We start from the raw sequence: 21,251 nt of genomic DNA on the forward strand, positions 1-21,251 counted from the left end.
TGCATGTCGGTAGATAGGTCCCGCTTAGCAAGTTTGGGCCAGCCAGGTTTGAGTCTCACACAACCAAATCCTCCCTGGCCTCCAACAGCTCAAAGAGCACAGGCCCATAGCCCGGTCAAGGAAGCCTGCGGCGAAATCAGGTGCGCACGTGCCTCGTGTTATTTTCTCGAGCTTTTTTTATTTTTATATTTTTTTGATTAAAAAATTAAATAAATAGATTCATGATGGGAAAAATTGCAAAACTAAACACCTACCGCAAGCGGTAAGTAGTCCCACAGGCTCTTACTGCCCTTTTAAGGGCGGGTAGTCTTACAGCCCTTAAGTGCAGTACATAAACAGTACTCTGAAGTTCAATTTTCCCTCCTATCTTCTCTATTTAAAACAAAGATGTTCTATTGCTCCAAAAATTCTAATTTTTTTTACGTGTTTCATAATTCATGTGCAACCCATTTTAATTGAATTCACCAAAAAATCATGTGTAGAATTTAAACTAAAATTCTCCAAAAAAGGCTACTTTTATAACTTGTAGCAATTATTAGTGCCTCAAATAAATTTCTAAAAAACTGGTAAAATTCACTAATATTCTTATTATGTGATGAGATAATTTCTAAAATTATTTTTAGTAGTAGGTTTATATATGTTTGAATTCAAATTAAGTTAAAAGAAGAATATCACATGAAATTATACAAATACATATAAATGGTGCATTACAAAGGAATCCATTTTTTTACCATATAATATAGGTTTCAAAATAATTTTAGAAATTATCACATCATATAAGAAGAATATTAGTGAATTTTACCAGATTTTTAAAAATTTATTTGAGCCATAACAATTACTAGAAGTTATAAAAGTAGCTTTTTTTGAGAATTTTAGTTTAAATTCTATACAGTATTTTTTGGTGAATTCAATTAAAATGGATTGCACATGAATTATGGAACACGTACAAAAAATTTTAGAATTTTTGGAGTAACAGAATATCACTGTTTTGAATAGAGAAGATAGGGGGAAAATTGAACTTCAAAATGATGTTCATTGTGGATTACTGTTCACGTACTGTGCTTACCGCTCCGGTTGTAAACCCTACCCGCCCTCTGAAATTCAGGGCGGTAAGAGCTTGTGTGACTACTTACTGAGGGTGGTAAGAGTCTAACCGTCCTGTGTGACTGCTTACTGTTTTTAGGGGCGGTAAAGGTCTAACTGTCTTATAAGAGGGCGGTAGGTGTCTAGTTTTGCAATTATTTGTATCATAAATCTATTTATTTAATTTTTTAATTGAAAAAATATAAAAATAAAAAACTCTTATTTTCTCAACCCGCCGGTACCGAACCATGGCCAAATCCCCCAAGAAAAAACCCTAAACCAAGGAAATACAAGAGAAAAAGCCCAGCCGAAACCAACCCAGCAAAAAGAGGGGAGGAAAAGGGGGGATATTTGCTTATTTGCCACCCAATTGGCATGCCCCTCTCAAACTACCACTAATTTGGTATGCAATTCATCAACACCCAGCCAACACCGAATTGATTATTTCTTTGCCATTTTCTTTTTTTTTTAATTCATTTTGCCTTCCAAGGGACTTGACTTGCCAATATTGCCCCTCTCTTCAACGTACTTGCCCCCAGTTCAGAGCTGCTGGAGCACGACGCAGCTCTGGGCTAGGTTTTCTGGAGTTGGCGACGGAGGGTGGTGGCAGCGCGTCTACTCCGGATCCGGTGAAGACTGAGGGGCAACGTCGGCTTCGGGATCCATGGATCCCGCAGACATCCCGTCGGGGTAAGAGCTCGGCACCTTGCCCCCTTCATTTGGCTATTGCAGTAGCTTGTTTTGGGGGAAATGGGTTCGTTTTTGGCGAAAACGGGTGAGGGAGCACGAAGAACGTTTAGACCGAATGCTAACTTCCGATTTGTTCTCATTTTCTCTCTTTCGGGCCGGTAGGATTGACCCAGATGCTGCGTTTAGACTCTTGGTTCGCATAGCTGAGTTCACTTGTAAGCTCGAGGACCGCACAAAAGTGATTATGCCAGCCATGGATGATGAATGGGTTGTGGACTACTACAAATACACTTGGGGAATGTTGCGTAGAGACCTGGCAGAAAGGGTGAACTGGGGTAGTAAGCAAGACATAGTGGTGTCAACCATTGACACCACTCAGAAGGGCAAAGCTGAAGAAATGAGGCTGAAAAACAACATGGATCTGATGATTGCAATGAGTGATAGGTTCGAGGAAAGAAGGCTCCCTTTGTATGTTACCGTGGAGGACAAAGTTGAGCGGCAACTCAGTAGGTCACTTGTTACAATGGAGAGTGATGTGGTTGAAGTGGTTAGGGATAATGTTGTCACACAGAAAGTCACTGCTATGTCATCATCTGCAACAATACTAGTAGCAGAGAGTAGCCAACCAGGTAGTGCATGTAATGTTGGAGTGGATGTTGAAGCACCTCCTGTGATTGATTGGGACAAACTGGAAATTGCTCCAATTCCAGTAGATGACATTGGTAGTGCAGTGCCGGTGATTGGGGAAGATGAAGTGTATGTCTTGCTTGGTCTAAGAGCTGAGGATGAGAGAGATGAGAATGCTAGGCGTGCTGCTGAAAATGCTCCTCCACCTACAGCAGCACCTCCTATTCCTTGTGATGACATTGAAGGTGCTGCAATAGCAGTTGATGACTTGATTCCTAGTGAGCCAATAATATGTTATGACAGGGAAGATCCACCAATGACTGTAGGAAGCACATACCCTAGTATGGAAGAATTTAGATTGGCTGTGAGGCAGCATGCTATCAAAGGTGAGTTTGAGGTGAGAATAGAGAAATCAGATACTGATAGGTATAGGGGTTACTGCAAATCTGAGGGTTGTCCATGGGCGATTGTGGCTAGGCTGACACATGATAAGAAGACATTGAGGGTACTAACTACTAACTTTGCCCAATTATTTGTTTTGTGGATTGTAATGACTAATATGTCACTATTGTATCTTGCAGGTTTCAGTGAACAGATTTGAACATACTTGTGCATCAACTGGCCGAATTCAGACTAAGATGGCTTCTAAGGCATGGATTGCAGAGAAAGTAGCACCTATTCTGAGGAAGAACCCAAATATTGGTGCAAAGGGTCTGAAGGAGAAGTTGGAGGAGAAGTACACTGTGACATTGTCATATCATACTGTATGGGCTGGTAGACAGAAGGCTGCAGACCAGATTTTTGGCTCATGGGAAGACAGTTTTGAGATGTTGTACAGGTTCAAGGCAGAGGTCGAGCTGAGGAGCCCTGGGAGTGTTGTAGAGGTAGCTGTAAAGGAGGTTGGAGATGAGATTTATTTTGACAATTCTTTTGCTGCTTCAAACCATGTATTGATGGTTTCCTAAATGGCTGTAGGCCATATTTGAGTGTAGATTCAACTGCCCTGAATGGGAGATGGAATGGCCATCTGGCTTCAGCTATTGCCCTTGATGGACACAACTGGATGTTTCTAGTTGCTTTTGGATTCTTTGATGCAGAGACCACTGATAACTGGTCTTGGTTCATGCATCAACTGCAGAAGGCTATTGGAAATCCACCTGATTTAGCCATCAGCTCAGATGCTTGTAAGGGGCTTGAGAGTGCTGTGAAGAAGGTGTATCCTTGGGCAGAGCATAGAGAGTGTTTCAGACATTTGATGCAGAACTTTATTAAGAAGTTTCAAGGGCCAGTTTATTGTAACATGTACCCTGCAGCCAGAGCTTACAAGGCTGATAGGTTTGAGCACTATATGGGCATCATACTTGAAGCAGATCCAACTGTTGCTAACTACCTAGATAAGTGGCACAATCTTCTTTGGATGAGGTGCAGATTCTCAGAGGAGATCAAATGTGATTACATTACCAATAACCTGGCTGAATCATTTAATAAGTGGGTGAAGGACATCAAGGACCTTCCAGTGTGTGAGCTTGCTGACACATTAAGGTCCATGATAATGCAGCTGTTTGAGAAGAGGAGAAGGATAGGTGAGAGACTACAAGGTGTTATGCTTCCAGCACTAGTTACACAACTGAATGCAATGACTAGAGGTTTGGGGCACTTGAGGGTTACTAAGGGTGCAAAGAATATAGCAGAGGTCACTGAGAGGACTGTGGAGCAAGAACTACTTAGGCATGTTGTGCATCTAGATAGTCATGAGTGCACATGTAGAGAATGGCAACTTTCTGGGAAGCCATGCCAACATGCCTTGGCATTAATAACTAGTAGTAGAAACCTTAAGATGGAAGACTATCTGCATCCATGTTATTCAGTGAGGACTTTTAAAATAGCATATGCAGGAGTAATTCAGCCCATGACAGATAAGTCTCAATGGCCTATAGTAGATCTTGGGTTCAAGGTGTTGCCTCCTCTGTCAAAGAGATCTGCAGGAAGACAAAGGAAGCAAAGGATTTTAGGATGCTTGGAGAAAGGCAAATCCAGGGGGAAGGGTGCATGGCAGGTCAAGTGCACAAGATGTGGAGGGATGGGGCATAGAAAGACATCCCCAAAATGTCCTTATAATGGAACAAAAAAAGGTAAATCAAGTATATGCATTTGTGTCATCAATTCTTAGTAGCACAGAATACTAACTACTTGTATTTGCAGGAAGAGTCAGTCCAAGAAGATGCAGCCAGGGCGAAAAACAGGTGCAGCTGAATCTAGTGCCACAACACCCAAAAGGCAAAAGCTTGCAATGCCTCAGGCTACAAGTTCTAGTCCAGGGCCTGTCACAAGGAGGCAATTGGCACTATCATTGAGTGGTGAAGGACCAAGTCAGTTGCTGGCAACCCCTTCCAGAGTTACAAAATCACCTGCAAAGACCACTGCAAAGAAGAAGCTCACTCCCAGAAAGGGGAAAAAATGAATGCTTTTATCTGTGCTGTAATATTTTGGCACCTTTTGTAATCTTTATGGTAGGTTTGTGAACCTGGATGGGTGGTTAACTTATGTTAGGATTGTGAACCTAGATGGATGGTTATAAACCTTCGTGGTGTAATGTTAAGGCTCTGAACCTCTATGGTCTTTCTGCTTTGGGCATTTCCAGAATCTGTACAATTTGCATTTCCAGAATAATGCATACTTCTGTACAATTTACTTCTGAACCTGTACAACAGAAAGCTTAAAGAGGGAATACAACCAAAAGCTTCAAGCTGATACTGTAAGAGCTAGACTTCAGAGTGATACTGTAAGAGCTGAACAATGCAAATTAAATCATATAAACTACACAGGGGCAACATGATCAAGTAGCTTCAAGCTTTTACAGAGCAAAAAGCTTCAAGCTTTTACACAGGACCAAGTAGCTTCAAGCTTTTACACAGGACCAAGTAGCTGTGGACTACTACAGAGCAAGGACACTACCTCAAAGACTTGTGCTACTCTACTTGACCAAGACAACAACTCTATTTGATCCAGAACCACCAAAGTGACTTGTCATACTCTACTTGACCAAGACAACAACCAGCAAAAACACCATGAGCGTCGAATTGAGCAGACCCAACACCAGTATTGCCTTTCCCCATCTTGCAATCTCCTTCACTGATGCTACATCTTCCTTCTTCTCCGCCTCCTTCTTCATTGATGCTTCTTCCAATTTCTCTACCGTTGATTCAGTGCGGTCAGGAATGGCATTGGGTCTCCAGGCTGAATCCACAAGCATCCCACCATTTGCTACCACTTGTTCGTACTCCTCCAACCAAGCATAAAAATTGCAACCATTTGGGATCTGCATACCGAGCACATAAACGTATCAAATTGGGAGATTTCAGATTGGGACAAATTTTGCCTTCAACCCTAAACACAAAACTGGACTTCATATGTATCAAATGCGACAAATCGAGCTAAATATACTCACATATGGCTGGTTGCGTGGGCACTTGAAGAATTTCCTCCCCCGGTTCGGTGTGTTCTTTGTAGTGAGCTCTATCATCGTCGCCAACTTGCATGTCGGGCACCGTATCAGCGGCAATCCGGTCGGAACCTCCGGCAACGAGCGACGGCTGCGCACGCTGCAAGCTGACTGCGACATGGCTCGGCTACCTCGGCTGGTTCCGATAAGGAGCGGCGGCGGTCTTGCGAGCAGAGAAGGGAGGCGCTGAGAGAGGAGGAAGAAGAAGACCAGAGGCGCTGAGAAAGGGTGCGAGCAGGTTCAACTAGACCATGTACTGGCTAAGAGGGCAATTCAGTCATATTCCGATGGATACATGAGGTTAAACGAATTAAAAAAAAGAAAATGGTAAAGAAATAATCAATTCGCCGTTGTCTGGATGTTGATGAATTGCATACCGAATTAGTGGTAGTTTGAGAGAGGCATGCCAATTGGGTGGCAAATAAGCAAATATCCCGGGAAGCCCCCACAGCCTCTTGCTCTCGAGAGATGGAACACGACGCCGAGATGGCGCCGCCGATCGCCTCCCGCGCGCCCGCCGCTGACGCGGACGACTGGGCGGAGCGCGACGACTTCGAGGAGCCTCCAGTGGAGTCCTACTCGCAACCCCTGGTGGCTGCGGCCCCCGAGGACGACGCTCGAGAGGCGCCCCCAGCTCCTGCGGCCCAGGGTATCTTCCCACTCTATCCCCGATTCCCTTGTACTACTGACTGCTGTTTCCCTCCTTTGGTTGGATCCGAGCTTCGTCGGTGTGGATGTCGTTTGACACTGGATGTGGTTGTGCTTGTACGCTTATCGTTTAATTGGAGGATAGAAGGAATGTAGCTACAAATCTTAATGTGTGTACGTGTAGGTCCTTGCATTTGCTGATATTCTTGAGTAGACATTTTTGCTGGAAATATGTGGTAGCTAATGGGTGCGGATTCGCTTTAGTTAGCACCTAAATTTGCCCAGTGGATTTCACTAAATCTCTCAATAGTTGGCATCTAAAGTTGCCCGTTGAGTTTCACCAAATCTAGACAATTTGTGCCTTTTCTCACGTAGATCAAACCACGTCACTCCTCATCAAGCATGTTTAAAACTTATTGAACTGAAATATGGCCATTTGGTTGTGCTGGCTGAGGCACCAACGCCGCTGCCCTTGCGGCGCAGGAAATGACACAGGCATTTATGGCAGTAGCTGTAGCCTTTGTTAAGACAAACCAAGTAACTAGATGGGTGCTCCATGTTAGTAATGTGCATAATAATTTATATGAACTCTTTGATCCACTTTCTATCAATTTTTTTTTTCTTTCTAAAACCACAAATTGCTTGGAAAAAATATGAAGTTTTTTAAAAGGGAAGAGTTACTAATGTTTCGGTGGTGAAGATAGAAAAGGAGAATTAATTTCCCCCGAATTGAGTAACTGGTAAACATGTGGAATACTAAGTTGTAAGGGTTGATATGGCTCGATCTGCACCATAGGAGAGACTTATCGAGTTATCATCTATGTTTAGTGAAATCCACCTGGTGGATATAATTGTATCTCTTGGGGATCTGTGACCAGTGCATATCTTCTGATGCGGCACATATGTTCTATGAATACATGATTATGGTAACTGGAGAAAGCATTTTGACACTTTTTAGGCTGACATGCCCAGTATCATTCATTTTCACTGAATTTTATGTGTCACATCTTCACTGTATTCAGATAAAAACTAGCATTAGTGAAATATGGATTTTCTAGAGGTTGCATTTCCTGTGATGTGCATGCCTCGCTGGCCTTACAGTCCCGAGAAGCTGCCAAGAGGTGGTAATAATCAGGACACACAGTTTGGAGGCTGTGTAGTTAGCATGGTTCTTAAGGGGTTTAGTTGTTAGCTGTGTAGTACTCATTAGTTGCATTTTTTACCCATTGATTAGTTGACTTCAAGCATTAGGGATGTCCTTTTATAAAGAGGATGCTATCTCGTTGAGCGTCAAGAAAGAAACAAAGAATGAAATAAAGTCATTCTTATCTCTAGTCTCCTCTCTCCTCAAGAAGCCTCAGCTGCACAGCCATCGTCTTGGTGATATTTACCCTTGTAGCGTGCTTTACATTTCCATTGCATGTTTTTAATATCACTCAGTCGGGTTTAGTTTGGAGTGGCTCTTCATTTTCTGTTGTGATGTTGCATTGATTTTCTAATTCATAATCTTATGCATTTTGCAATTATACCACCACATATCGTGATGTTCCCAGTTTTACTAGCATGTTATCTTCTTCATAATCTTCTAAAGTATAGTTTGCATTATATACTCTCAGATGTCAACCGAATTCAATCAGGTCTTCAGTCTCTGGAGCTGCAGGCTAGTGGTGCGTATGAAAGCTTTGGCACAAGCTACATGTTATGGTTATTATGATTATTCAGAAGAATCAGATGTGGTTAAAGATTTAGTACTTCTATTACTTTTGCTTCTTGTTTCTACCACTATCTTGAGAACAATATTTGTTTTTTCTACATTTAGTCTTTTGATTTTGTCAAAGTGCTGCATTTTTTATACTCGGTTGTCAATTCAAATGACAGCACCCTTGTTAATTTACATTCCGTCCTTCGCATGAGAAAAGGCAAAGAGTTGCAAAAAGTAATGATATTTATATTTTGTTTTCTTGAATTTTGAAAAATGTCTCAGTCGGACAATCTTATTCATTTGTCCATTATTGCTAGGATATCCATTTTAGACATGATGATAGGTTGTCGACTGTATCTTCTATACGATTCCATATTAATAAATATCGATATTTTAGTTTCAAAACCTTTTTCTGTCATCTCTAAGATGAGTTTTTATTGTTTCTGATGTTTTAGATGATGGGGTTCAAATGGAGTTTGAGGAGCAACGGAATAGAAAACGGCATTTGAATGTTGTGTTTATAGGCCATGTTGGTAAGTTCTCCTGTATGTATTGCATCCTTCCATCTAGTTTACAATTTAAGTCTAGTGTTACCATAGTGTGCTGTCAAGTTCAGTGTTTCCTGAACGTGCTGTCAGGGGTAAAGAAAGATTTTCTGCAATGTTCTTCCGCATATCAGAATTGGCAGAACTTGTGTGTCATACTATGGTGTACGCCACTAAGTCGGGGAAAACACCGTAGATAGAGGCTGAATGGTGATAGCTGGAAGGAAGATTGGCACTAGAGAGAATGGTGTGCAACTAAGAAGGAGGAATAGAGCAGCTTGGCTTGGGAGGGAGGTAAAAACTCAGCAGGGGGTTAGGAAAATATACACATGGGAGATGAAGGTGCAAGATAGAGACTTGAAAGATAGTTGACTTAATCAATCTGAATAACTCTGATGATGCCCTCTTGGAATAGGCGTCCCTAACACAGACCAGATAACAGATGTGCTAATGCAACTAGTTCGAATGACACATGTCGATTGCCTGATTCAACTATCCATCTATAAGGGATTTACTTATATTGCTCCTGACTTGGACATACCTATGGCTGCTGTGTGCTCTGGACTGGCTAGGCACGTGGCCACAACATTAAGATGTGCTGCTGTTTGTCGTTATGCTGCTTTATGCTGCCGCTTGGCTGTGACATGCATACGACACATAAACTGTCTGAGGACTCCAATGTGATAGAATGTTGGGTCTAATGTACCTTCTCTTGTACATACTCACCCTCTTTTTTGTACATAAACTCTCTTTTTAATGAAAGTTACAGTAGGGTCCTTCCCTCCTGTATTGATTCGAAAAAAAGAATGTTGGGTGCATCTATTCTCTGAGTGAATATTTGTTTCCTTTCTTGTGTGTTTTTTTGACAAGTGGCAGAAAGCAGAAAGTTTTTGTACTTTGCCTTCTAATAATCTGGTAATAGAGTTTGGTGGATGGTGAGGTTGAAATCTGGTGGAGCAACTAGCTAGGTGCCCATGTCACTGAGTTCAAAACTTAATAGGCACATTTTATATAAGAACATTTTGCTTGTGTGGGTAGGTTGGGGTGGGCACGCGTCTGTGCCCACAGACCCTTTTGCAGTAATATGCCCTTCTGCGAACTAGTGCTTGTGTCACTGCAGCATCACACCATGTTCAATTCACATTTATGACCTTAATGGATCTATACATGAGGGTGAGTCTTGAAGAATGAGTAGATTGCCCCAAAACAATTCTAAACTTGGGTATATCTACACCTAACTTGGGTAGATACACTTATACACTTCAAAAGATTCTCAAGAAGTTCGTACATGTTCATCATGTCTGCAATGTGCAAGAAAAAGGAGTTAAGGTTTATTTCTTTGGTTTTTTTTTTTGTACAGGGCACATTGGAAACTTTTTTTGCAGGTGTACATCTTTGACATGGTGTACATGTATGGATTTTTTGAGGTGTACATCTTTTGACATGGTGTACATCTACCAAACCTAGGTGTAGAACTGTAGATGAACCTTAGTTTAGAAAAAAACTGCGTTACCTTCTCCAAACAGCTTTGACACATGAAATTGAGGGAGGCTTTGTGCTTGCATAGATTCTTCTCTATATAGAGGCAAATCCACACATGGCACAATGCTCACTGATTCTTTTCTGCATCTTGATGTGATTAAATGCCTTGTTAATATGTGGGTTTGGACCTACATTTCAAGCCTCAGAATAGACTCAGTGACATGTAAGGATTGTTCGTTTACTTGGGCTGAAAAAAATTCTTAGGTTACATGAGTCATGATGGTCCTAAGTTGTACAGTTATTCCTTTATTTAATTTAATTGGATTGAGTGTAGCAGCTAATTGTTTCAGCTATTTTTGGCACACAACAAAGGTTTGCTTATGCCATGTCATATAGAATGCTTGCCAACTTATTAAGAGTGCTCGGATGCCATTCATGCATGTGGACTTCCATGTCGATTGGGGGGATGTAGCTAGTCGCTTTCTATTTGGCACAAGCAATAATAAGTTAATAATGGATAGTCTCTCACCTATAAAGTCTTCTCCTTCATCTATAAGGGATGTTTGGATCCTTTACTTAACTTTACCCAGACAGGCTATCAAGTAATGGATGTTTGGTTCTCTAGTTTAATTTCCATGGATTTCCTTGCTTTTGAGGGGGAGCCAAGTTGGCTCTTCTTTACTAGCAAGATTTTCCTTGCTCAACCTTGCCCACTAGCAAGGCTAGGCAAAGGTTGGGCAAAGAAACCGAACATGACTGTATACACTCTCATCCCAACCATGCTGTAGCCCTCTGGCGTTCTTCCTGGCAGTATTTACCCTGTCATTTTGGGAGAAGGTTGTTCAAGTTTAAGGACCTCTACTGCAATTTACTTTAATTTTTAATGCTAATTAATTTGAAGGTGTTGTTCTTTGAACATCTTTATCATTATGCCTCTGTTATGTTTCGATGTTGCCTACTTTAATAGATGTTGTATTATGGCACTGTGCGTGTAAACAAACTTTTCAACGTTAATCACTATTATATCTACCTGTAAGTTTTCTACAAAAATGCACAACTAAACATCACTTTTAGGAAGTTTTTATGCTGTGCATAGTAGCTGATTTTTCTTAAAACTTAACATAGTTAAAAAGTTATTGTACCATACATGGTTGACATACCCCATTCCCAGCAGATCAGTCAGTCTGGACGCTTATTACACTTGATTGTCTTCCCTCCTTTTACAGGACTGGGAGATTGTCCCATCGTTTGCTTACGTTCCTGTTATTCAGTCTGTTATTACTGTGACATGAACATGCTTAATTTCTATTGTTGCGCAACATGTTCTGTAAATGCAGATTTACTTAAGGAGTGCAAGTGTTCTAACCTATTACTCTTTGTTTTCCATGTTACAGATGCAGGCAAGTCCACGGCTGGAGGCCAGATATTGTTTTTAAGTGGACAAGTGGACGAACGGACAATCCAGAAATACGAGAAGGAAGCAAAGGACAAAAGCAGAGAGAGCTGGTAAGTATTTGTTGCAGATGCCTCATAGCTGCTTGTTTTGCATGTTCCATACTGAAGGACCTAGCTTATTTTGATGTAGTTATAGGGGCCAATTTTTTATTTGCCACTGCCATTTTCTTTGTTCCTGGATCTGCCATCGGAAAATCACTTATCCCCTATTTGCCATCTAGTTACAATTTCTTACCCTTCTATGCCATTGTCGTCAATTCCGTTTGTTTGTGCCGTTATTATTTTTTCAAAATGCCCAAAGTACCCTCTTCAACATTTCACAAACCCAATACCTTGCACATCCTGCTGTTGCCTGCCTCGCTGCACTCCCTTCCAACAGATCCCCTCAGTGCGTGCACGTGGCTTCTGCGAGAGCAGCGGCGGCGGGCCAGGCCATGCCTTGTCGACGAACTCAAGGGCACACCCTTGAGCATGAGCGTGTTCCGGGCTATGATTGAGTGGACTCTGCTCGAGGCGATGTGTACCTTCACTACCTTGGGCTTCGAGGTTTGGTCATCAACGGATCAACCTGCTCTAGCTCGTCGTTCTATGGACTGTAATAGTGTGTCACTGTGTGTAATGTGTCAGGCTTAGTTTGTAAGGGCATCTCCAGTGGTTATCTCCAGCTAGCTCTTATTTCTCTTAGTGCACTTCTCAAAAGATTCCGTTCCCAATTTCTCATACCTCACAATACTTAGAGTTATCTCTTATTTTCTCTCCTTTAAGAGCTAGCTCTCCAAGATTCCTCTCTACGTGAGTAAGATTTCCCTCCACCTTAGCCTCATTTCCACCCCCACCCACATCTCTTCTCTCTGCATGCCACAGTAATGAGAGCTAGCTGCCATCTACAACCATTAGAGTTGCTCTAATTGATCGATCGATCACGCGTAGCTGCAGTTAGTCGAATCTTGCAGCTTGGCTTGTTCTAGTTCAACCAGTAGACGATTAGTACTGGTATGCGTACGGCGTAATGGATTTCGCTTCGCGTGTGCTTGCCAGGCCAAGCACCTTCTTTTCTTTTTTCCTTGTGGCCCTACGATGGATTTGATGGACGGGAGAAGAGCAAAGAGGAATGTGGAAGAAGGGGCAGGGGCAATAATGTCTTTTCATGCTTCCATCAATGGTCGACTAGTCAACAATGGCATATAAGGGAAAGATTTTACAACTGGATGGCATAGAGGGGATGAACCGTTTTGCGATGGCATATCAGGGATATGAGCAAATTGCTGTGGCATAAAAGGATTTATCTTTATAGGTATTTCTTTCCACAGAAGTGTTTTCTCTAAGCCAAGAAGGGTGCTATATGTTCCTTGATTTTCCTTCCACTGTATTGTAAGTTGGCTGCATTAAAATGCAATTATGTTCCCTTTGTCCTGCACTGTCTGTAGGTTCATTCTGTTCGACCCTGTACCTAAAGTTTGTCAAAATTAATTCTTTTTGAGAAAATTCCCTATGTGTTGTCTATAAGTTACCATAGTGGCAGTTTACAAAATTCTAGGATTGGTATTAATTCTATTATTTCCCTATAGCTAAAAGATTCTCAGCACTGTTGTCTACTTTTTAACTCGGCTATGTTGTGCTGCACGAGCTTCATGTTTTTTTTCTTAGCACTTCTTTACCTTTGTACCTTTTTACTTGTAGATGGAAATAACTCAGCGTCCTGCTAATGTTTCACATTTGTTATATAGTACAAAAATAATTGCTGTATCTGTTTTTGTGTCTTCTTGTATGTGAGCTCATGCGTGCATACTGATATGGCCATTTTGATAATGCTTTTCCAGCTGCATGGCTTGTGACCTTTGTAATTCAAGCTTATTTGTGATCTGTACATTAAACATGGAGCATGTGTGTTTTTAAAAAAAAAGAAAAGGAAAAAAAAACATGGAGCATGTTATGTAACGTTGTAAGTTTGTAACTTGATAAAAAATTCTGAATAAGGTGGAGTCAATTTCTGAGTTACTCCATGTGTTTCTTATTTATGGGGCTATTTGGTTAGGGGCCAAAGGGAGTCAAGCCAAATTTTGGTTGTGCCCTGAAAATTTCGCATCCGTTTAGTTTGAGGCCAAAATTTGGTCATACCCTGAAAAAATTTAGCATGCCAAAATTTTTCTGTAGCGTTTCTGGGCAAATCTCGGGTAGCCAAATCATCCGCCAAAATTTTTGGCCAGCCAAATTTTGGCTTGGCCTCAAACCAAACGCCATTTTGGCGGCCAAAATTTGGCTCTGGCCAAATTTTGGCTTGGTCTGTTGGGGCCAAAAACCAAACAACCCCTATATTGACACAGTAGTGGTGCATTTGGATTAGGCATAGGGATTGGGACAGATGTGGGCTTATCCTAACCCTCCATTGTTTCTTATTGAGAATTAGGATTATCTAACCCATATCCCAATCCTAATTGCACACTTGCTATCCCAAAATCCAAACAAGCTCTGAGCAGTAGTGTGTAGAATTCTGAAACATTATGCATGAAATTAATTTTGTTGCACCAAGCCACAAAACTGTCCACATAGCTTCATAACTGTCCACGTTTTTTCCAATTTAACTTTTCAATTCATTTATCTGTTTCTGGAATTTGATCTTATTCACATAAAGTAATGAAATATAGAAGGCAAGGGCTAGTTTATCTCATTTCTAGGTGAGTTGTGACTTTAGTATATGCCATTGAGCCACATCTATTCCTGGTGCTCAGAAATTTAATTGAAAACTGTAGGGTGTAAACTCCATTGATATAAGCTTACAATTGAGGAACCTGCACATCAGTGTGTTAGGGGCACCTTGATGAATTTATCCTTTATATTGACCGTAGCCATTTGCCCTGACCTTATTTCTGTGCGATGTATTTGCTGGAGAAAAATGCTAAGCTTTAAACATTCAACGTTGACGTGTGACTTATGTAGTTTTCACATGGTTTGCTCAGATGTTTGAAGTTGTATTTTTAACCTTTTGATGTATTAGCAAACTTTTCTGTACTTAGCTGGATCATATGCAGTAGTTAGTTACAATACAAGTATACAACACTTTTCACTTAGCTTGAAAAAGAATGACACTTTGGTTTACATTTTTGGGTAGGACAAATGATTGACCTTTTATTGCATGATGCTGACATTCTGATAACAGGTACATGGCGTACATTATGGACACAAATGAGGAAGAACGGTCAAAGGTATCGTCCTGCGAAATGCCGAAATATGTTATACCCATACTTACAGATCGCTTTGCGACAGGATGTTGGTGCTTTAGGTTTTTACTTATAGGGGTTGTTTTATTTTGGACATACTCAGGGGAAGACTATTGAAGTTGGGAGAGCTCACTTTGAAACCGAAACAACAAGATTCACAATTTTGGATGCACCAGTAAATTTCTTTCTTTTATTATAAATACTTCTTTACTCTTTACATATATCATAGTATTATAAGCTCATAACACGCTGCATGCCTTAATCTTTATTTTGTGACAATTTGTCTTTGTGTTGGTTCATGAAAAAAAAAGAACCTATGTGATGGGCAGACACATCATATTATCTTTTAAGATGGTTCCACACTGTGACTTACATAAAGACTTAAATGTAGACAAAAAAGAAAATTTGGATATAACCATTGAGGTGCTTACTGATTTTGATATAAGTATCTAGCATAGCCTCAAGAAAATGATCTGCGATAAGTTTTTATTCTCTTTCTGAATTTACTTCTGTTTTCTCCGTGGAAGCAACTGATCTGATGGTTATCCTGTCCTTCTCAGACTGTTATGTGGACGAATCCTTTATGGATTATACATGTGGTTATTGCTCTGTGCAAAATCACTGATGCTATGTTCTTGTTTTGGACTGCTGTATAACAATTGTTGTTGACTATTTCCTTCATAGCCAGTTCAGGTTGCACTCTCTAGCCTAGTGCGACACATGCTACTGTCATCTAGTGATGATGCACTTTCATTTATGTGCATACATGTTTTATTGATGCTTTATTTATCTATTTGTTGCTTTCCTGTATCCTTGTTCTTTATTTGTTGCATTCAACTTATTGCTGAGTTGGCAGGGTCATAAAAGTTACGTTCCAAACATGATAAGTGGTGCTTCTCAAGCCGACATTGGTGTTCTGGTAAGCAGGATGCCATTACCATTGTCAGACTTGCTATTGTGATCCAGCTTGAGAGAACTATATGATTTTTTTCCTTAGGTGATATCTGCTCGGAAAGGTGAATTCGAAACTGGATATGAAAGAGGAGGGCAAACTCGTGAACATGTCCTGCTGGCAAAAACTTTGGGTGTTACTAAGTTGGTTGTGGTCATAAATAAGATGGATGACCCTACTGTTGAATGGTCTAAAGACAGGTGCAATTGATTGATATTAAATATATTTCTTGTTGTTAAGTTTTACACCTCTATTAATTTGGAGATTTGATTGATAATTATGTTATTAAGTGTTAAGTGTAACACCTCTAAATTCGGTAGAAGAAATCAGGTTAGGTATTGGTTTGGTCATGAAAATCATGAATTCTCTGTTTTTTGTTTCAGATATGATGAAATAGAAGGCAAGATGACTCCTTTCCTTAAGTCTTCAGGGTACAATGTTAAGAAAGGTATTATGCTATCATATTGATAGATAACTCTGAGCTTGTATGTTTTTTTATACGAACCTTGTTTTTCCTTAACTTTCTTTGAAATATTCTTTAGAAACCGTAAGTCCAAATGGACTCCTGTAGCAATATCCATTTGTTTCTGCATATGGTAAGATATCTTTTATGTACTTTAGGCTTCCTTCTAAGACTGAAACATCAAACATCAGATATGTTATGTGCTGCTATATATTGCTTATTCCATTGGTGAAAGTATACTGAGTTGCTTTATTTGTTACTTCTGATATAGATTTTTTAGTTTGTGATTATTTGCAATATGTTTGTGGTCCATACTGAAAAATGGTAGGAGTATTCACAGCACACTCTTCTATGGGATGCTCTGGCCCATGTGTTTTTTTTATGTTTCCTGTTTTATGCAACCAACATGTAAGAAGGATAAACAGTTCATATACCTTTAAGTATTCTGCATACTGAGGCATTGTTGTTTCATGGCTACAGTAGCTAGTTATGCTAGCCCAACAATGTTAGTTAAGCATCTGAACCCAATATATGGAATCCTAAGTTCCTTATTTGGCTTTTGTTATAAAAATGACATCTGATCAATAGCTTGTTATCTTACTGTCTTATTGGTGTTGTTTTCAGATGTCCACTACTTGCCAATTTCTGGTCTGTTGGGAACTAATATGAAGACTCGCATGGATAAAAGCACTTGTAGCTGGTGGAGTGGTCCGTGCTTTTTCGAAGTTCTGGATAGCATCGAAGTCCCTTTACGAGATCCCAAAGGCCCAGTAAGGTTAGGTGGTTTTTTTGCTTGGTATTAGACTAAAGCAAATGCAACTTTTTGTTGTGACCTGTTGTATTCCTAACCTTGGTTGCATGAGAGCTTCTATAAGCCATCGGTATCTTCTTTTTTTTTAAAAGGTCTTGTTTATCCTGTGTGCTCATATTTCATTTTTTGCTTGAATAATTAGGTTGAATAATACTGACTAACAAGAAGCATATATATGCAGGATGCCAATCATGGATAAATATAAAGATATGGGCACCGTGGTGATGGGCAAAATAGAGTCAGGGACTATTAAGGAGGGCGATAACTTTGTGGTGATGCCAAATAAGGTATTAATTTCTTTTTTTATGATTTGGTCCCAATGGCAAGTACCTCTTAAATGTTATTGGGAGTTGGGGAATCTGATCTTGGTGTACTTGTTTTACGAATAGGCCAATGTGAAAGCCCTTAGCATATACTGTGACGAGGATAAAGTAAGAAGTGCTGCACCTGGTGAGAATGTCCGTGTCAAGTTGTCAGGAATTGAAGAGGAGGACATCACTTCTGGTTTTGTGCTATCAAGTGTTAGTAAGTGTATTCATTTCAAAGGAGTGACTTCTCTAATACTTTCCTTTGGATAAAAATGTGCTCTGTGTTTCTATAGTTTGGTTACTGGAACTGGTTGTTAGTGCTTTTTTTATGCATTCTAAACTCCTTTTTGGATATACTAGGCACAGTAAAATTGCACTAGAGGAGTGTAAAATACAGTATTATTTCTTCAACAATGGTCCTTAATTCAAGTTCTTTTTGCCTGAGCTTAAAAATAGTTGACAGCTGGAACTCAGTATGTTTGTCCTTGTTTAAATGCAATATTTTACTGGGTATATCTGTTTCCATGCCTTGTAAATCTCGTTATTGCCTAATTGTACTATTCTGTTTAGTGTTAAATAATTTAGGCCATGGCAAGAGTTTGTATGAGAAAGCTTCTTCTTTTGTCCTTTGAGTACTGTAGTTTACTGTTTGATCTTGCAGCAAATCCTGTTGGTGCTGTGTCTGAATTTAATGCTCAGCTTCAGATACTGGAGTTACTTGACAATGTAAGTTTTACTTGCACCTCGTAACAAGGAGTAAAAATTACAATAGTACAACTCATGTTTGACTATTCCCATGTGGTAATCTTTAGTTCTCTGTGTTCAATATCTTGGATGCATACTGGTTCCCGGAGGTGTTTTCAATTTCCAGTGATTGGCCAGGAAGTGTCTGGTTCCTTCTTGGTTCAGTCCCTGCGCAGTTTGGAGTTCGCTCTTGAAGGAAAATTGTATTCTGTATAGTTTGTTTCACAATAACTTTTATCAGAAAACTAAGGAAAATATTGATGATCTGGGATTGGTTTGGAAGCCATATTGGGAATATATACAAATAAAAAGAAGGGAAAATTAGAGAAAATTGGTAAAGTACAATTCAGTCTGCTATTGTATGAAATATCACACTTAGGCTCAGTATATGCTGAGTGAAATAGACAAATTAAGCTGCTGGCCGGTGTTCTAGTGTTCCAAGATGTGCCAGACACTTGGTGGGCGAGGCAGCTGCCTTTTAGAACACTCATGGGTACTTTAATAAAGATGGAATATCTGAATCATAGCTTGCATATAAATTTTGTATCACATTTCTTTGTTTTTTAATTTGGATTTGTGTGAATACATTCAAAAGTTCTTTTCCAAAATAATTTGCCCATTACGTACTTTGTAAGCTTCTTTATACATGTTTGTTTCTTTTTTTTTGTTGAGAAAAGAGTATCCAGTTTGTGTCTGTACTTGTTTGTCTGTTTGGGGCTTTGGACTGGTTTATGCCAGCTAAAATCCTTAGTTTTATGTTTGACTATTGTGTATTCTCATTTCTAGTAGTAATGCCATAGGATACACTTGCATTCACTAGAAAAATGTTGCAAGGGTTCTATATATGGCTTTAATTTGCTATCCCACACCCTCTCCCCCCCTAGTTTTTCAATTTTATCATATTCACATTTATTCTGGATGCCTCCCATTCTTTTATACTACGATTTTGTGATGTGCTAGGCAATCTTCACTGCTGGCTACAAGGCAGTGTTGCATATCCACTCAGTAGTTGAGGAATGTGAGATTGTAGAGCTCATAGAGGAAATTGACCTCAAGAGGATGAAAGAAACTGACCCGAAGAAGAAAAAGCCAAAGAGGAAGCCTCTTTTTGTGAAGAATGGAGCTGTTGTTGTTTGCCGCATCCAGGTTATTCCAGTAAAATGCCTCTGTTAAAAAGTCACCGTTTTACGTTTACTAACTATCTCCTTTTCACATTAGGTCAATAACTTGATATGTATCGAGAACTTCTCTGATTTTCCTCAGCTCGGAAGATTTACACTCCGGACAGAAGGCAAGTTCTCAATTATTACTAAAAAAAACTTCCCTTTATCTCATCATATGGCATATTTGCAGTGACACTCCAGTGGCATTGGGTAGTCAGCCTTTTCCCAATGGCAAACATGAAAACTGAAAACCAAGCTATGTCAAGTGTTTTCTCGAAAGCTTAAATCATAAGATTGATATGTTGTTTGGATGTCTTTTATACAAATCTTTACCTGTGACACTAGATCTCTTATATTTGTGTAGTCTTTGACACTAAAGAATACATATATACATAATAAATTAATTATTTTTGCGTATGGTTAAGTGCTTTTCTACATTCTGGATGGTTTTTACATGAAGGGATTGTTATATAATGTATTGGATGATACCTTTTTTTTTTTGCCTTTACTAGATGTTTTTCTATGTTATACCATGGAACTAGAATTTTCATCTTAAACAATCTGTGTTTTTAATGCAGTTATTTATAGTGTTAGCATACTTTTGATGTTAATTGTTTGCCATGTGTATAGATAATATGGTCTTGTGGCCCATATAATATCTGCAAAATGTTCAAGTTTTTTTTTCACCTTTGTCAAAAGCAGTCAGAGTATTGTTAGATCACATATTCTATGTTTAACATCTCAGAAAGTCATCGTCCTAGCACCTTACTTTATCCGAAAATGTTGCAGGTAAAACAGTTGCTGTAGGAAAAGTTGTTGCTGTTCCGCCGAGTGGGAGCTCAACATTTAAAGCTTAAGCCAATTCTGCGAGGGTGGGTAAATCAAAAATCGATTATCCATCTTGGTTCTTTTATGTTCTGTTGTAATCTGGAGATCAATTTTACCTTAAGAAAATTGCACTGCTTTTTCCTTTTCTTCACTTTTTTACGCATGGCAATCTATAAAGTTGGCAATTAACCACCTGGCTTTCATATTTTGGCACAGGTATATTTAGCACCTGAAATGTGGGAATAAATTTTGACAACGACTTGACGGTTAGGGGTGTTGAATTGCCACCTTTCGAAGTATGAGTTAGTATATGCAAAAATACAGATTGTACATGTGGTTGCATGCATTTTTCGAATTATTCTGTACTTACATTGCTGCATTTGGTGTCAGGAGGCTAAATTTTTTTTTGTTTTTTTTGGGGGGGGGGGGGGGTGTGTTAATCTTTTCGTCCGAGATTATAAATTGTTATAGCATGTGTTGGGTGTACGGACCTTCTTGTTTTGCTTTTTTTTTTCTGTGCTAAAATGTTTTAGGTAGTAAAACCGATATGATCTGTATCTACTCCCCAGATCCCTACTTGGTACCTTGACATTACAAGATTTCATGCTTATTACCTTGACATTACAAGTCACTGTGGTTTGGCTGGGCCGGGAACGGTGGGGATTGGAGCCCAAAACACGTGTAACAACTCACACGTGGGTAGTTTACCGGCCTAGTCCAATTCAGCATTTGGGGCGTGGATGGGGAAGTTCCAAGCCTGCCTGATCCACCCAACCCACAGGGAAACGGGCACCTCCTCTCCTGGCCGGGAATGATCCCCAATCGCGCAGCACCATGTCTCCTCTACATCCATCATTTGATCACCTCGTCCCCTGAACCCTCTTAGCGTCCCTGATGACTTCTAGGGTGACAGAGCCAGTGCACCGCTCTCCATGGCCGAGCTCTTTCATGCGAGCTACCCTGTGGCGCCTCATCTGGCTACACGCCTCCTAGGGTGTCTTGCTGCGTGGCGTTGGTGGCGGACTTCTTG

At 40.0% G+C, this 21,251-nt stretch overlaps 2 protein-coding genes across 4 annotated transcripts; one reads left to right on the forward strand and one right to left on the reverse strand.

The window, feature by feature from the left end:
• The first annotated feature begins 1,336 nt into the window (after positions 1–1,336).
• LOC133918884 (uncharacterized) lies at positions 1,337–20,836 on the forward strand. 2 transcript variants are annotated; one of them, XM_062362984.1, is made up of 18 exons: positions 1,337–1,426; positions 6,339–6,551; positions 8,167–8,217; positions 8,708–8,785; positions 11,674–11,785; positions 14,892–14,937; positions 15,056–15,127; positions 15,809–15,871; positions 15,950–16,104; positions 16,288–16,352; positions 16,992–17,142; positions 17,360–17,465; positions 17,568–17,703; positions 18,148–18,212; positions 19,191–19,376; positions 19,449–19,521; positions 20,183–20,265; positions 20,438–20,836. In XM_062362984.1, exons 2-17 carry the CDS (start codon positions 6,371–6,373, stop codon positions 20,248–20,250), a joined length of 1,608 nt encoding a protein of 535 aa, XP_062218968.1. In that variant the 5' UTR covers positions 1,337–1,426; positions 6,339–6,370; the 3' UTR covers positions 20,251–20,265; positions 20,438–20,836. The 2 variants fall into 2 exon arrangements, with proteins under 2 accessions (XP_062218968.1, XP_062218969.1); XM_062362985.1 differs by having other exon boundaries at positions 8,188–8,217.
• Positions 5,289–6,371, reverse strand: LOC133918885 (uncharacterized). 2 transcript variants are annotated; one of them, XM_062362987.1, is made up of 3 exons: positions 6,280–6,371; positions 5,849–6,088; positions 5,289–5,719 (listed from the first exon to the last, which is right to left on the reverse strand). In XM_062362987.1, the coding sequence occupies exons 2-3, from the start codon at positions 6,020–6,022 to the stop codon at positions 5,435–5,437; spliced, it is 459 nt and encodes a 152-aa protein (XP_062218971.1). In that variant the 5' UTR covers positions 6,023–6,088; positions 6,280–6,371; the 3' UTR covers positions 5,289–5,434. The 2 variants fall into 2 exon arrangements, with proteins under 2 accessions (XP_062218971.1, XP_062218970.1); XM_062362986.1 differs by having other exon boundaries at positions 5,849–6,162; positions 6,280–6,333.
• Positions 20,837–21,251: the final 415 nt, after the last annotated feature.

Source organism: Phragmites australis, chromosome 5 (assembly GCF_958298935.1).
Source record: "Phragmites australis chromosome 5, lpPhrAust1.1, whole genome shotgun sequence".
NCBI lineage: Eukaryota > Viridiplantae > Streptophyta > Magnoliopsida > Poales > Poaceae > Phragmites > Phragmites australis.